The sequence below is a fragment of the Halyomorpha halys genome, unplaced genomic scaffold, assembly GCF_000696795.3.
Source record: "Halyomorpha halys isolate HHAL.00 unplaced genomic scaffold, Hhal_1.1 Scaffold461.1, whole genome shotgun sequence".
Taxonomy (NCBI): domain Eukaryota; kingdom Metazoa; phylum Arthropoda; class Insecta; order Hemiptera; family Pentatomidae; genus Halyomorpha; species Halyomorpha halys.
In genome coordinates, this window is record NW_027105824.1 from 209,462 (window position 1) to 225,531 (window position 16,070).

General features: G+C 32.9%; 1 protein-coding gene across 4 annotated transcripts in view; it reads right to left on the bottom strand.

Annotated features, from left to right (window-relative positions):
- LOC106683069 (BMP and activin membrane-bound inhibitor homolog) overlaps positions 1-16,070 on the bottom strand; it is a 147,130-nt gene that overhangs the window by 8,782 nt on the left and 122,278 nt on the right. For all 4 annotated transcript variants that reach the window (XM_067053534.1, XM_067053535.1, XM_067053537.1 and 1 more), the window contains 2 exons: positions 14,023-14,164; positions 13,667-13,806 (listed from right to left, as the gene is read on the bottom strand). In XM_067053534.1, coding sequence (XP_066909635.1) covers positions 13,667-13,806; positions 14,023-14,164 — 282 coding nt within the window. The remainder of the gene's footprint in view (positions 1-13,666; positions 13,807-14,022; positions 14,165-16,070) is intronic.

Sequence of the window (16,070 nt, forward strand, 5' to 3'; positions counted from 1 at the left end):
TTACCCCCGTTGTCTCTTATATATATTATTCTTTCAACTTTGTGCTAATCAGATAGGAAGTTCACAAAATACAGGTTTGTTAAGGAGAGTGAGTTTGCGCATGCGTATACATAAGAAGAGGATGGAATATGATAAAAGTGATATAGGGTAATATGGACACCAACATGCCCGATCTCTGAAATTTTATTTAAGTCGTTAGAAGCTCTAATACCCGAACAAGGACTTGTTTACATACAGAAACGAGGCCAAATTTACTTATTGTATGATGTCTAAAACGTAAGAGGTGAGTGGAAATTTAAGATTCAGAGGAAACAATTTTTTCATCTTTTATATGAGTAATATACTACACCACCATCGGTAGTAATGAAAAAATAATAATTTTCATGAAATATTAATTTTTTTTTTTAAATCATAGATATAACACTGAAATATCTTTAATTATCGTTTCTAAATATATTTATATTTGCTTGTTTAATACACCACAAGCATCTCCATTCAGGTATTATAGAAAAGGATAATCATAGTCCCTTGAACGTATAATTAGTTAGGGAAAGATAATGGTTAGTCTCTGACATCTCAGTCTGGGAACTGAAAAGAAGGCGGGGAATCTAACAATCTGAGGGATAGTACAAAAGAACAGAGAATAAAAAGAGATTTCTAGATATTTACAGACTTGTTGAAGAGAAGTACAACGGATGATTTAAAATACTGTCAGTGACGGCACGAATTTCAATGAAATGGAGTAGTTAAAATAAAACGTCTACTCTAGAGAGGGAACATTAAAAGAAAAATACAGCTTTAGTCGTGTATGGACCATTCAGATATTTAATTGCCTTGTCAAGGAGATTAAATGTTTTAGTCATCCACTATATATTAGTTATAATTAAAGGCTGTAGATTAAAACATTAGAACAAAATATGAAGATCTCTCTGTATAATGTACCATGCAGCTCAGATATAATCGATCTTAACATACTGAAGCGAATATCTCTTTGCACGTCCGGCTTCGACTTAAAAGAGGCTCCAAGGCGATTGTGAAACTTGGTTAGAATACTTGACAACATTTGGTAGCTGTTAGCTGCAACCGCTGGATTAGAATTGCATTGCAGCCTTGGACCAGATTGCAGTTAGTACGCTCAACGTGTGCCTTCAGCTAACATTGAGGTCGTCTCAAATCTGCAATTCACAATCCAACTGAGCAAGGTTAACATAAGGCCTCCATACAAAGGGGCTACAGCTCATCATCATTATGTATAACAATGGATAATAAACTAAAAAAACGTCTGCCTTGTGAATAGTTCATTATAGTTGCCTCACCATTTCTACTCGTAAGGTAAATTTTCTTTTTCTACCCCTAATAGTACAGCAACTATAATCTTTTAACGTGTATATTTATAACAGCATATGGTAATGTATTTTGTTAATTAATAACATAAGTACATAATTATCTATATTTCGAGGTTTAAGAATAAGTTTTATTATTTACTAAATTTTATTTGCTATTTATGAATAAAATCTACAATGGATGCCGAGTTTAAAAAAGGCGTGTCAAGAAAAAGTAGTAGACGGAATCTGATGAAACTTATATTAGACTCGTTGTACACTATCCCAAATTTCCTCCAAACTAAGGTTAAATTGGACGTTATAGAAATATAGGTTCACCGAGGAAAATACGTTTACGATTCTGTAAGCAGAAATAGTAATAACTAAATACCAACCCGCACAATCCAAGAAAATTTTATCAAAATAAGGGTAACGGTTCAATCGATTATACCCAAACAAAAATTTGTCTTTAAATAGACAACGAACCAAATTTGCTTCTTAAATTTCAATATTACCTCAATTTCCAAATTAGTTTCAAAAGTAAAATTTTTCAATTTTGGGAACATAATTTTTTTTTGACAAACATGCGGAGAATCTACCCATTGATATAAATCCAATTACGTTACTAGAGAAGATCTCGGGTCTATCTTCTTTTCAGACTCCTAGGGAGATTATCAGGTATTGAAGGAAAAGGTTAAAAACAAGTGGGTTTGGGTGGTTGGGAAGTTTATCACGGAAGGATTGGTATCTGGTTCTGGCCAAATCGGTAACATATGAAATATTGAGGTCCTGATGGATGTCTTGATTTGTGACAAAGTAAGGAGCATTAAGGATTTTGGACTGTAAGGATAGGATACGACAGGAATTCGATGGTTTAGTGGATCCCAAAGCTCAACTACGTATGTCCAGATAGGCCTTATTATAGTCAAATAGATCAGTCTTTTGTAATGGATTGGAAGTTTAGACCGTTTGTCTCAAATCTTAAATTTAAAATTTCCCAACGTTATAAATTTTCAAATATTGGAGATAGTGCGATTCCATTTTCTTCCTCTCTCCCACGACGACGCTTTAGCTGCATTAGACAAATTTTTCTTTGACCATGTCTCATATTTATGGAACACTATTTCACATCGTTTGCAATGCTTCCGCACTTCGGACATGGTTTTTTTATGAGGCAACTTTTTGAAAAGTGCTGAAAATACAAAATTGATTTGTATGTTCTCTTCTTCAATTATCGTTAAGCTTTCGACAGTGTCAACAGAGTCAAACAGAGCGATACTCTACTAGAACTCAATGTATCACAAATTGATACGACTAGTTAATATGGCGCTGAACAATAGTGATGGAAGGTTACCGTGGGTGGTAAGATGAATCATTACTTCACTATTTCGACCAACAGCGATGTCCTCTTTGCAGCCCTTTGTAGTGAGATAAAAGTTTAATACATCAGGAAATATGTTACATTCATGTGTTAAGTTATGTGCTTAGGCAGATAATATTCATCTCATTTCTCGGAATAACTCATCACTTAAACATTTTTCAGTACGCTAAATAGTGAAAATAAAAAAAATGAGCCCGTGTATTAATGAAAACAAGACAAATCAAATGGATATTATCTCAGGCCGTAGCAGTACTTCGTTAGACCAACGGGTTTATTCCTTTGACAAAGTGAAAAGTTTCACATATATTGGCTTATAATTGAATGATGAGAACAAACAAATAAATGAAATAATAATGGCAGCTAATTGGGCATAATTGGGAAATCTGAGTTTTTATAGAAGTAAAACATTGTCAAGAAGTACTAAGATAAAATTATATATAACCAGTTCTAACATATGTAGCAGAGACATGGATCCTGTCCACTACGATGGCAAATCAATCGAAAGTTTTCGAGCGCTAGCTCGTTAGAAAAATCGTCGCCCTACTTTTGACACCGATATCAGTGCAGAGAGACTCCAAACAAACGACGAATTATACTCCTTATACAACGATGGAAATGTAGTCAAATTTATCAGGGCACGCCGCACTGAATGGCTAGGCCATATAATAAGGCTGCCCCCAATACAGACTAGCGAGCAAATTATTGAGTGGTATTCTAATTGGTAAAAGAAGAGTGAGACGACCACGAAGAAGCTGCCTACAAGACCTTGAGGAGAACCTGAAAGTTTTAGGAGTCACGAGATGGAGATAAAAAACAATAGATAGAGTGGAACAATATTGTACAGGAAGCCAAGACCCACCCCAAGCTGGCACGCTGCTCAGTATGTAATTAACATTTTAATATTTTTATATACATTAATGGGCAATGCCTAAGGGGGTTTGGCAACCAATTAATAGTACACATCTGAACAAGTGTTCCTTCTGTGTAGTAGGCTGAGTATAACACAATATCTGATTACATTTTATCCAAATCAAATATTAACTTAGGCCTCGATAGCGATATTGTAAGGCTGTTAAAGACACTTGGCAAGTCGTACCGTTACAAAGAGATCGCCTCGTAATCTTTGGCGGCGATATCGATTAATTCCGCCGGGCCGGCACCGCTACTCTGTAATTATCGATTGTTTATGTTTTATCGAACGGGGCACCTGCGCCAAGGAAATTGCTGCTCTTAAGGTCGAGTTTGAGCTCTTGTAGAAGATGTATTAACAATAAGCAATCGTTTTTATAAGTAATAAGATTTAATCAGCGAATGGGATAGTCGTTTCCCAGTGTATTATTAGCGGCGGGTTTTATAAATAGAGGGGAACATTGGGGGGGGGAGGGTAGGAGAGAACGAAAATAAAAAACATTGGCAGCGTAATTAGTTACTATATGCAATAATTTAATTTTATGTATTTGGATCATCTCCTTCACAACTCTTAAGTCTTCTTAGGTTATAATGATAATTTTAACTAACCAAGGAAATTACCAGAGCCAATTCAATTTAAGTAGAACTGATCATTAACAAAAAAAAAAGATACAGCGATTGAACAAAAAAAAAAAAAAAGATTGAACTCAAGAAGTTCCATTATATTTTTACCCAACAGATAAATCAAAGAGTAAATAAGGGAAAAAACAAAACAAAATTTCTGTAAACTTTTTGAAAAATGTAATTGATTTTAAATCATTAAATTTTATTTTAAGAAGGTTTAGGTTTTAAAACAACACGTTTTCATTTTTTGGAATTAATTTGATTGAGCAGTAGAACATGTTGAACATGCAAAATTATTAATGCTGAAAAAGCTTTCATTGCGGGTGCTAAAATACTGGTGATAATTTGAAACTTTTACGCAGAGGTATTAAACACATGGTAGTAATATAGGTATTAAACTACTGGTGAAATATTTCTGAAAGGATTTTGAAAAAATGTGGATTTAAAATGCATTACGAAAACCTAATTTAAGCAGATAAATAAAGGTGAAGAATTATGTTTCGAAATAAATACGAACATACTCAAACCCGAGAAATGTATTAAAAATATATGAATTTTTCAAAGTCTATGAAAATTTTTATTTATTTTTAACCAGTTAAACCAGTTTTGGAATGTAAAAATACCTAACATATTAAAACAGGTTTAAAGTTTTAACAACACATTGGCGCAGGACATCATTTTAAAATCCCTTCGAAGAACACTCAACTCAGTCATAACTTCGAGATGATAAAATTAGCATATTAATTCGACGAGGATTTAATTTAAATTCACTAGATAATTATTTACAGCTGCATTCTATGGATGGATTACTTCAAGATAACCATTCCATACTTACCGAAAGCTTTTAAACCCAAGGAACAATATGAGGACGCAAGATAAGGGTTATCGTTGACACAGCGAAGCTCTGAGTACGGTAATAGAGTTCTATCGTAGTGTTATCTGGAGCGAAGAGGGAGGTTGCCGTGTCAGAAGATCAGATAGCAATGACCAAGTCTTCTGAGAAGCCGTAGATGCGGTGTTAGATGGAGTGTGTCAGGAGCAATGTCGTGTTGTCGTGTATGTTATGTGCGTTGATCTTTCATCTACATGTAATAGAGGGAAGGTGTTGTAACTGTATGATAAGCAGATGCTGATTTAGCAACGGTATTGCAAGTCCTGAGAATCGAAATAATGTAATAGCCCTGAAGCGGGAGATACTATCATCGAAAAAACTGTTCATCACCTTAGGAAAGCTAAAGTTTTGCTTTTAAATACTAACTTCAACAATGACGGGTTCAATTCGAAACAATTAGTAATGATTCCCAATTATCTCTTCTACATTGACGTTCTTCTGCACTTAAATAATCAAATAAATATTTTGTTATAACCATGATTATTATTAATAATATTTTTAAAATTCTAGTTTTAAAAAAGTGCTTTTTAAGTATGTAGTGCCTCACAATTTGGTCTAATAATGCCCACAAGATTGCTCTGAATATTATAGAAATTAGGTAAAAAATTTAAAATAACAAAATATAAACTTATTCCATCAACATGTAGCTATCATATTTTATGAAATAAAAATCAATAATACATACTTAAACCCGAAAAATTAATTGACAACAATATTTTTCTGAAAATTGACAATGTGTACTTTTTTCTTTTCTTTTTTAACAAACAGCGACACAGCTCGGAGGGAAGCAGGAGTAAGGGGTTTGCAGAATTGTTAAGGCACTAGCTTTACACAAAAATGCTCCAAAGGCATCTTTTAGGTGACAATCGACTATAGAAGTTTTATTAAATTTGGATTTAATTTAACTTAATTTAAAAAGCATTCTGAGCTTAAATCAATATATCTACGAATCCCTTTTGAACATTGGAATATGTTAGTTCAGGGTTAGAGCCCAAAAACTAAAACAAGACATTTCCCACAGTGAAGCAGAAGACTGTAATCAACGTTGTCATCAAAGATCAAGCCTCACGAACCCAATCATCCCTACCCTTACACAAACAACATTATAAAGGCTTTAGGAAAAAATGCCACGGCTAAATAGATCCTGACAAAAAAGGAAGTCACTAATAGGTTAAGCTTAGATTACAACAGGGGCAAAAAACGGCCGACCAAAAAATTGACCTCAAGAACCCACGTCCTACTGGATAGGGAGCTTTATCAATGAGGCATTGGCCCATCAGCTATACTGCTTTTGTGCCATTAATATCTCAAGATTGTCCCAGAGATACCTACTTTGACTTTCACAAATAACTTGATCTTGATAAAAATTAGTTTTTAGAATTAAAAAAACGAAACAACTTAAAATATTCATGTAAAAAAGTGGTTTTCCTGATTGATGTAATTTTGCTTAATTAGGCGATGAGAGCGTGAGTGTGGTTTCTTTAACAGTTATCCAGAAGTGTCCATTGCTCTTTTCCTAGAGTGATAGTTTACGCCTTTCATGAAATTTTATTGGTCTCCTCATTTATAAATTTAAAAAATGACCCACACATTTTCCTCTTTGTTTAAAGGGAACGAGTATGTGTGTGCAAGATTTTTGTTTTGATGAGAGTCTTCTAAATTTGATACACCCAAAAATATTGTTTCCTCTAAAAATGTATACCCCATAAAAATGTGTCTCACCTACACACAAACCAAAATGTTTGTAGAGCAGCTTGCACCATGGTTTCTCCTCCTCCTTCTGGGTATCCTAGCGGTAAATTTCTCCACTGTAACATATTTTCAAGTTATGGTGTAGAGTATGTTTTCAAATTATAATAATCGTAGGAGTAAGAAATATAAAAAAGTGAGAACACACTTTATAGGTATCCTCATAAATGTTAGCTGTTCTTGAAATCAAAATGTTTATTAAGCCTACTAGTATGTTTAATACGATAATCATCCTTAATGCTTTCAAGGAATCGACATGCTGTTTCCCTCCGTGGGTTCAGAGAGGCGAGTAATAGATTTTTAGCTTAGCGGATGCGTGTGACATGCTAGCCATTAATGGGACCGTACTATTACTACCGAGTAATAGCAGATTCCTCAAGTGGTTCGTATAGTTCCGAACCGTATCTACATAATAGCTGGTCTTTTAGAGGGAATGCGAGTACTAATCTATAAGTACAGGCGGCTACATCAGCTACGTTAAGCTGTTCCTCTGTAACAGGTTGTTAACTTCACTCAACAAAATAAATAAGCCAGTATATAATACTATATGTTGTATTACTATGGTGCCAAGATCCCCAGACTGCTACCACAGGTTATATTATATTAGAGAGCAGACAGACAGTCTGAGGGAGTCGAGAACCGGTTCGGTATGATGGACCGGCCCTGGAGCTACACTTTATTGTTTTTAATCTGCCATTAATTCTTTGTTGAAGAGAGGAGGGGTAAAGAGGAAGGGGGAGAGGTTGTTTCTTTGCAGCAGACCCCCTCCGTTTGTTTTGTGTCTGTTTTTTATTGGACCGCCGAGCGCTCATTACCTTTGTGTCTATACGGCTTTGTTTTATTTATGAATACTAATTCCTTCTACCTCTTTGGCCGATCCATTAGGTTATCTCCCAGAGAGGGGGACTAATCTCTTCGCAAAAATGCTCTTAAGTAGAGAATCTTGTCACTGAGACGTTAGCGAAATATTTTAAACCTAATTCCTCGCTTGCTTTATCTGTTACATTCGGATATTAAATAAATAATGATGATACAGATGTACATATATTTATTTTTTATTTTATTTTATTATTTGCTTTTTAAGGTTCAGTTAATAGTTTGCACCAACAATTATGTAACGATTTTTGAGACCTTATTGTTTTCTGGTCTACAGTGAATAGAAAAGATATATTTTTTAAATAATGTGATAAAATATGTATACTCATTTAAAATGCAATAAAGACTTAATTAAGACTACCGGTTTAAAGGAAGAACAGTTAGAACATAGAAAACACAGGTAAGAAAAAACTCAGTTCTACTGCAAAACTTTTATGAGTTTGTCCTAGTGGTTATTACAATTATTTAGGACACTAAGTTAAAAAAAGTACAATGTAGTAATGTACAATACCTAAGATAGAAAAAGGTTGTATTCATTTTGATTAATGTTCTCCTTAAGTAATGCAGTTTATTACGTCATGTTTTTTGTTTTTCTGTTTTAAAGGGAACGGAAAAAAACAAACAAAAAAACAATTGATTATCAATATATTTGAAAAGGTCAGGATTTTTTAAAAATATTAAATTATATCATAAAAGGATAATATGCCCATGCTTCTACGATTTTAAATAATAAACCATGACATTTCATTTTTCATACATTTAAATCTACAAAATACTTTTATAATGATTTTTTTTCTTGGGAAAAACTGTTTTTATTATATGGGTGCCGCGTTACGTGGGGATCGCTGGAAATGAACTGGCGGACATTGCAGCTAAACAAGCATTTGCTCTTCCAGGTCAGGACCCGGCCATTCTAACACCCCAAGAAATATGTCTTCCGATGAAAAATGAAATATCATCGAGCTGGCAAGCCAAGTGGAATGAAAGCCCGCCAAGTAAATTAAAAACTATTAAAAACCATTAAACCATGGACCACATCAAACCGTTCCATTCGCAGGGAGGAGGTAGCTATTGCCAGATTGAGAATAGGTCATACAAATTTAAGTCGTGCATATCTGATCAATTAGCACCCACCGCCAAAATGTCAATACTGCAACAATGTACTTACGATTAGTAACATATTTGAAGAATGTCATTTCTATTCCACGAACTTAAATAGATTGGGAGTAGGACCGAGTGTATCGGATGCTCTGAATGATGACCAGAAGAACGTGGAAATGGTTTTGGTTTTCTTAAAAAGAAATGTCCTTTTGAATAAGATTTAGACCCGAAAATTTGTTATTCGTGCTAAAAAATTCCAAAAGAAGTAATTATTTAAATTTTTTCGTAATTATTTAAAGAGAAAAATAAAGTGAAACAGAATTATAAATATAAATGAAATATAATTATAAAGCGTGAAATATGGGCGTTGATGACCTCAGGGTTTTACACCCTAAAGCCCCAGCCAACAACAACTATCAACTTATAAAATAAATAAGTAACAATAATACAAATTCAGTGGAAAATGGTTCGCAATAGATACTCTAATCACCTGCATTTTTGAATTTATACCTGAATATATGTTGCTTTCATAGAGTAAATTAAAAGAAAATTTAACTGATTGTGACCACTGGGACTGAAATAATTACTGACCTCACTAGGTATTGAATTTATCTAGCTAATTCTGCCAGTTAGAAAATAGTTCATTTTCTAAAATTGTACAACCTCTTTTCAAGTCGAAAATAGTACCGATTAAAGTCGTAAGACGGGCTGAACTATAATAATAGGGAGTGCAAACAGTCAGGAATGCACACGCCGCCCTATATTTGTAGATAAGAATAATGGTTCGATTTGTCACAGAGCCGCATGGCAGTTCGCAACTTGACAATGCGGCGACACAAATACTCCAAAGATCTCCGATGGTAATTTAGGACCGTAGTGTACGAGGCGCGATCAGTCACTAGCTGCCACGGCAGTTTGGCAGGCATTCCCTTCTCCTGCAATAGGTTTCTGCTTTGATGTCAGCGTCCAATTGGAACGGCTGATACAGTAGGTGTTTCAAAGCTCTGGCCAATAGCTTTGGTCGGTGTAAAACTGCTCACCAATCCGTGTTTCTACTGATTTACTTATTAGTACAAGAGCCTAGTGGAAAAAAATCATTACCCCATCCCCCCTTCCTGCGAGGTGGCAGGGCAGGAAAGGTCCCAAAAACCCTATTAACATCACCTCATAGCTCCATCTACTGATGCACCCCAACCCCCTCCCTCACACTTCTTTTGATTTCAGACTGTTTCTCTTATCATTTCACTATTATCTATTGTCTTTATTATTTGTATTTTTATTTTTATTTATCTTTATTTTTATTTTTTATATTATATGCGATATAACACGAGGAGGCCCCTCACCTCCGGACTCAAATAGTTGCTGAACGGATAGCTCATATGTAAAATTAAATATAACAGGTAATCTTTAAATACCAAAGGTAGTAAAAGGTAAGACACAACACGAATTACTTTTTCTTTCTACACAGTAATGCACTACTAACTCACATTTTATTTCTGTTTTAGAGGGTTCGGAAAAAAAAAAAAAAAAAAAAAAAAATCAGTTATTTTACCCCAAGTTGTTATCACTTAAATCGAAAATATATTTAGTTAACAGTCAAAGTTGATGAGTCTACCAACTGTAGTAAGTAGGAATAAAAAATAGTAGCTGCTTTAAGATAATAATTTTTCAATTCATTGGGACCTCCATGTCTTTAAAACTACCTATAACACTAGAAAATCTAATAAAACACCATTTAAACCATAATATATTAACTAAAATCTGAGCCCTACGATCAATAGCTAAAGAGATAATTTTTTTTTAATAAGTAACATTATAACATAGAGCTGGCATACATCTGTACTCTTCATGGTTCCTGGGATATAGTTTTAAATAAATCAATTTTTTTTAAACAATTAGAAATCTATATTTTTTAAATTTACTTTGTCAAATATCATGAATAAAATGATCTCCGAATGATTTTTTTTTTTTTTAGCGTTTTGCAAAAGCCGTCATTTTTAATTTCTAATTATATTAGACAGATTTATCAATTTTTAGTAGTAACTATACATAGTTTTCATTAAAGTTATCAATCATTGTGGTGAAATAACTGACTTTTTTCTCCTTTAGGGATCTTGGGGTATATGTAGTCTACTTAAATTAGACAAAAACATAATAACTCCTTATTTCAACCCAAAACCGAAAATTAAAATTTTCTACCAACTCTTTGACCTCTCCAATACAATAGCTAGGCAAAAGGTAATAATTTTATTGAATTATTTATTTAGTTTTTTAAACCATCATTTTGTTTCATTTTTAAAGATAAGAAAAAAAAACCTATAATTCTAAAAAAAAAAAAAGTTCTAAATGGTTCATTAGCAGTAAATTAAGGACATGAAAGTCCCATGGGTTTGGAATTGAGGGAAGGATGGATATGTTAAAAGCCGCTTCTATTATCAGTTCTTTTTTTGTCAAATGTTCAGTTTTTTTTTCATGTCACAGAGGCCCCTCACCTCCTTAATAGCTGGCTATTAGAGTTTCAACAGAACAAACATCTTAACACACAGATAATTATTAATTTTCCACCTCATAATAATATGGTAGGAAAATGTAATATTTTCTTTGAATTGTGATCATCATTCAATGCTATTTTGGTAATCCATTGTAATTTCGTTAGGAGGTATCGAAAAAAAATAAAATCAGTTTTTTGTATTAGGAAATTTTATTATCTCTCTTTTTGCTGAAATTAGTCATTAATAATCAGGTTTTCATGCTTCGAAAATTATTTGGTTTGGTGAAATTCTATACCAGGTTAAAGTACATTAAATTTCTTAGAAAAGTGGTAAATGGCATATAACTATATAAATAATTCAATAATACCAGATCAATTATTTTAACACAGATATGGATCCAAGTCAACATTAACTTGGATTATTTATATATGATTATATACAACATTAGCATGAAGAAGGGTTAATACCCTTAATACTGTATCTAGATTATTTGTGCCACAACTAGAAATGGATACGGAGCTGAGGGCTTACATACGCAGATAGGCCTTAATTATATCGATAATATTCTATTATTTCTCAATTAACAGTTACCTGGTGATGATCAGAAAAAAACAGATATAACTTCATAAGGATAATATTCAGGTGAAAAAGCGTTCACAATGAATCTCTGAACAGATAATGATCTCTAAAACGTTAAAACCTTACACGAGTTTCCAACAATATTTAAGACTTTTGTCTTTGAACAGGTAAAATTAACTTTCTTTCCGACTCAATTTTTTTTTTAATTAAAGCTAGACAAGTTATATTTTATATTTATTCAGGTTTTATCAATACCATTCAACTTCACTATTGTAAATAAAAGTTCCAATAAGTACTGAATTAAAAATATTGCATTACTTATAATTTTGAAATATTTATAAGGAAAAATCCCTCTATTTCGAGTCATGTAACTCCTTTCAGATTATCACAGGTCACTCTCAACGATCAAGCAGTAAAAATGTTTCTCTTTTTTTTCTGAATGAAGAAGCAAACTTCAGAAAGATCGATCCATAAATACAACTCCGGTGTTAATATGATCTGGATAAGAGAACGCAAGCGAGTTGATGAATAATATTAATGAGGTTAGAACGAAGAGAGAGACAGACAGACAGACAAATATATACGTGTATGTTTGACTAAGGTGCAGGAGGAGCTGGCTGTGTATAGACAGCTTGTGTACATATACAAGCCCTGATGGAAGCCAGCCACCCACTTCACCAAGGAACCGGGGCCCTTCTCCGATTGTTCAAACAACTACTAAAATTCTGCATTCCAAGGCGTATCTCTAAAAATTGAAATAACAGGATATGGCCAGGAAACAAAGGGCCAAGAGATATCAAAGGTTAAAAAAATTTGAACTTTGAACCAAGCTGGAATTGAATCACCCAATCGAAGTGTAGCAGATTTCGTAGTTTCAGAGAGGCATAGTTTTGAACAAAGAATGTTACTTATTTACAACTGTGAACAATAATTTGAGTGGTATGATAAAGCTGGAGCATATAGTATTCTGTCCTTTGTAATATTAAATAATGTTCTAAAATCTAATCTTCTATATTGATTTGTTTTCTTTAGAAAAAATACTCTTACGTAAGATTCTTATATGGTTCATTCAAAAGAATCGATCTTTCTATATCTACAACATACAGAATTCTTTATCAGTACCTTTCTGAGTTCAAGACAATTTGCAGATTGTAGTGATATATATTTTTAAATGTTTACCATTCAATAAATATCGAATAGTTCATCTAGAATTCAATTATGCAATTTCAGTTTCTATAACAATTATAAGTTAAGTCTTTCACTTTGAACGATTGGCGACACTTCCTGTAGAAGGGAACTCTAATTGTAGGGTCATGATGGTGTATTCTAAGAATCATTGGATAGTCACCATAAGCAATATATCAGATTTATTAATTAAAAATAACGGATCAATTAATAATTGTGAATACGAATCAATTAGATAACATAATTTATAAATAGTTTTCGTCTGTAATCCTTCAGTAGGGACATCGTTTATAACTATTAAATTGGGCTATAGATAAATATTAGAAAGGCTCCGAAAATCAACCAACTAAACCAAATTGTACATTGCGTAAGATGGACTGTCGACAGTGGCCATGGGCTTTCACTGCTCAACCTCGCCACCTCGCACAAGAAGGATATTCTCTCAAAAACCTAAGTCTATTTAAAACTGTCTGATTTCCATATCTGTACATTTCTCTAATTTCAGGTGTATTCTAAACTATTTGTAACTATATTTAAAGATTAGAAAGAAACTCACCGAGGATGGTTTCGTTGTACTTCTCCCTGGCTTCAGGGCTGTCGACGTGATTGCACATGTCTTCGTGACAACACAGCAACAGAGAACCCTCTTTTCCTCTTCCAGAAGCCGGTACGTTCTGACAACTTCTCTCCTTGTCCCTAAACAGCAGGAGTACACTTTTAGAACTCTATAATGTAAAACCATACCACTCATAATGTATGAGCTAAAATAAATCTGCATATAGATATCCGCAAGAAAACTGGTCCACAGGATTCCGTGGCCTTGTTATTATAACACACTGCATGATTAAAAAATCTTTTACCGATCGTATGTATATTTCCGATCATCATATTAAAAGGATATAATTGACTTACCTTGACAGAAAATCTAGACAACCGTGAACAGCTTGGCTGAAATCTTGGTTGTCATTGAGATCTGAAAAGCAGCCCAGACCATCAGACCTGCACAGGTAGTTTGTTGTGACGCAATCCGGCATGTTGCAGAAACATACCACCCCTGCAACATAAAGAGAATCATCAGTTAAGGTTATCTAATCATCTAAATAATAACTTAACATAGAGCTTTTGTTGAATCTAAATAAAGCAAATGAGTTTTCCTCTCTCAACAGGTCAAAATAATTAGTATTCTTAAGTATCTATTAAACTTGGATTAACTCCAAGTAGATCACAAGTTTTAATAACTTAACCTGCTTATTATTAGAACTTATTATTATTAAATAATAACTTAACCCGCTCATACACCTCTCAATTCAAATAACCGTACCAACATTTATAACCCTTCACATGGTATAATTAGTAAAAAAAAAAACAAAAGCAGAAGAACAAATTAACCATAATAACTCATGTAATGATCGGAATATCTAATAATTTAATCTTGACAGTCATTCCACCAAAATGTCAACAAAAAAGTTATATTTATATACAAAGCAAGATAATGGAACAAAAGAAAAGAGAATGAATATTTAAGAACAAAGCAAGAAGGATAAAGACATAGAGGCGATGGAAGATATAAATAGGAAGGTGATAAATAAATCAGGACAAAAGAGACAGATCAGTAGATCTTCAGACAGTGGTGCCAACTGTAAAACACAATTCATATCCTCATACAATAATTTTTATATATTACATTCATTCAGTATTTCTGGTAAGAAGGAAAAATTTTAATTCGACTTTTACATACGAATATAATGAGTTTGTATTAATTGGTGTCATAAATAAGTGCACCAGTTGTTGCAGACAACTGCTATTACTAGAGGACTGTAAGAATGACAGTAGTTTACAGATGAACTTAAAATCTGATAGACTTTGGTACCTCACCTACATTGTAACTGTTAAAATAACGAAAGTTTGAATATGTATATTAAAAATAAACGTATGTTTTTTTTATTATTCTCAGAGAAGAAATATTTAATACATAGTGGCATTTTAGTACCAAACTGGAAAGTTTTCATATTTTTGAAGCTTAATTTTAAGAATAGTATTTCCAAATTGAAATAATTTACACAAAAATTTACGGAAATAAGAGGTTGCCCTCAATTGATGAAATAATCGCTGACGTCACATTCATTAAACGAATTAGCTTGAGGCGCCGCGCATGATGAGCTGCACTGCCTCAGTATTTACTCACTCTACACGATATTTATGAATATAAATATATATGTATGTATATTATATCATATAGTTTCTGAACATATATGTTTAACTTTACCCCTAAATTAACAGGAAACTACGGAATCGGCTTCTTTTTTTTTTTTGGTTCGTTAGGACTTTAGAGCGTAAAACTTAATGGTCTCCAAAGCTTTTCACAGTAATCTTATTTTCTTAGGGATTTAAGCATCTGTAAAAATGCACCGTGAAATAAAATGAAAATCGATATTTCCAGTTGCGTTTTTGTTTTATTTGGAATCCAATCGTAGTCTTGGATACTAAAATGGGGAACGTAGACATGTTCCCAACAAAATACCGACATTACATAATTCTTTTATATAATTATAAATAAGAACTCTACTACAAGGGCTGAAAACATGCCTTAGGCACAGCTTGGATTTAATTGCTGCAGGGAAGGAAGGTTGAAACTTAGTTTTACATTAAAAAAAAAAAATATTTCCAAGATTCGAATTTTTATCTAAGATGATATTTACTATTTTACATGTACGCCTATTTATTTTTTCTTTCTTTTTAATTTTAATTTTAATCTTAGTTTAAAATGAGTTTAAAGATTTTTAGTTTTATAATTAAAAAATAATTATCTGAGAAATTTCCGAAGTACATCGACTACGTTACATTTTTTTATTTTTCCTGAAACACTTTTAAATTCAGTTAAACAAAATTTTGACACAATATTACTCACTACAAATGATTCCACTTCTTATTTTAATAATATTTACTTGAGTTTTTTTTTT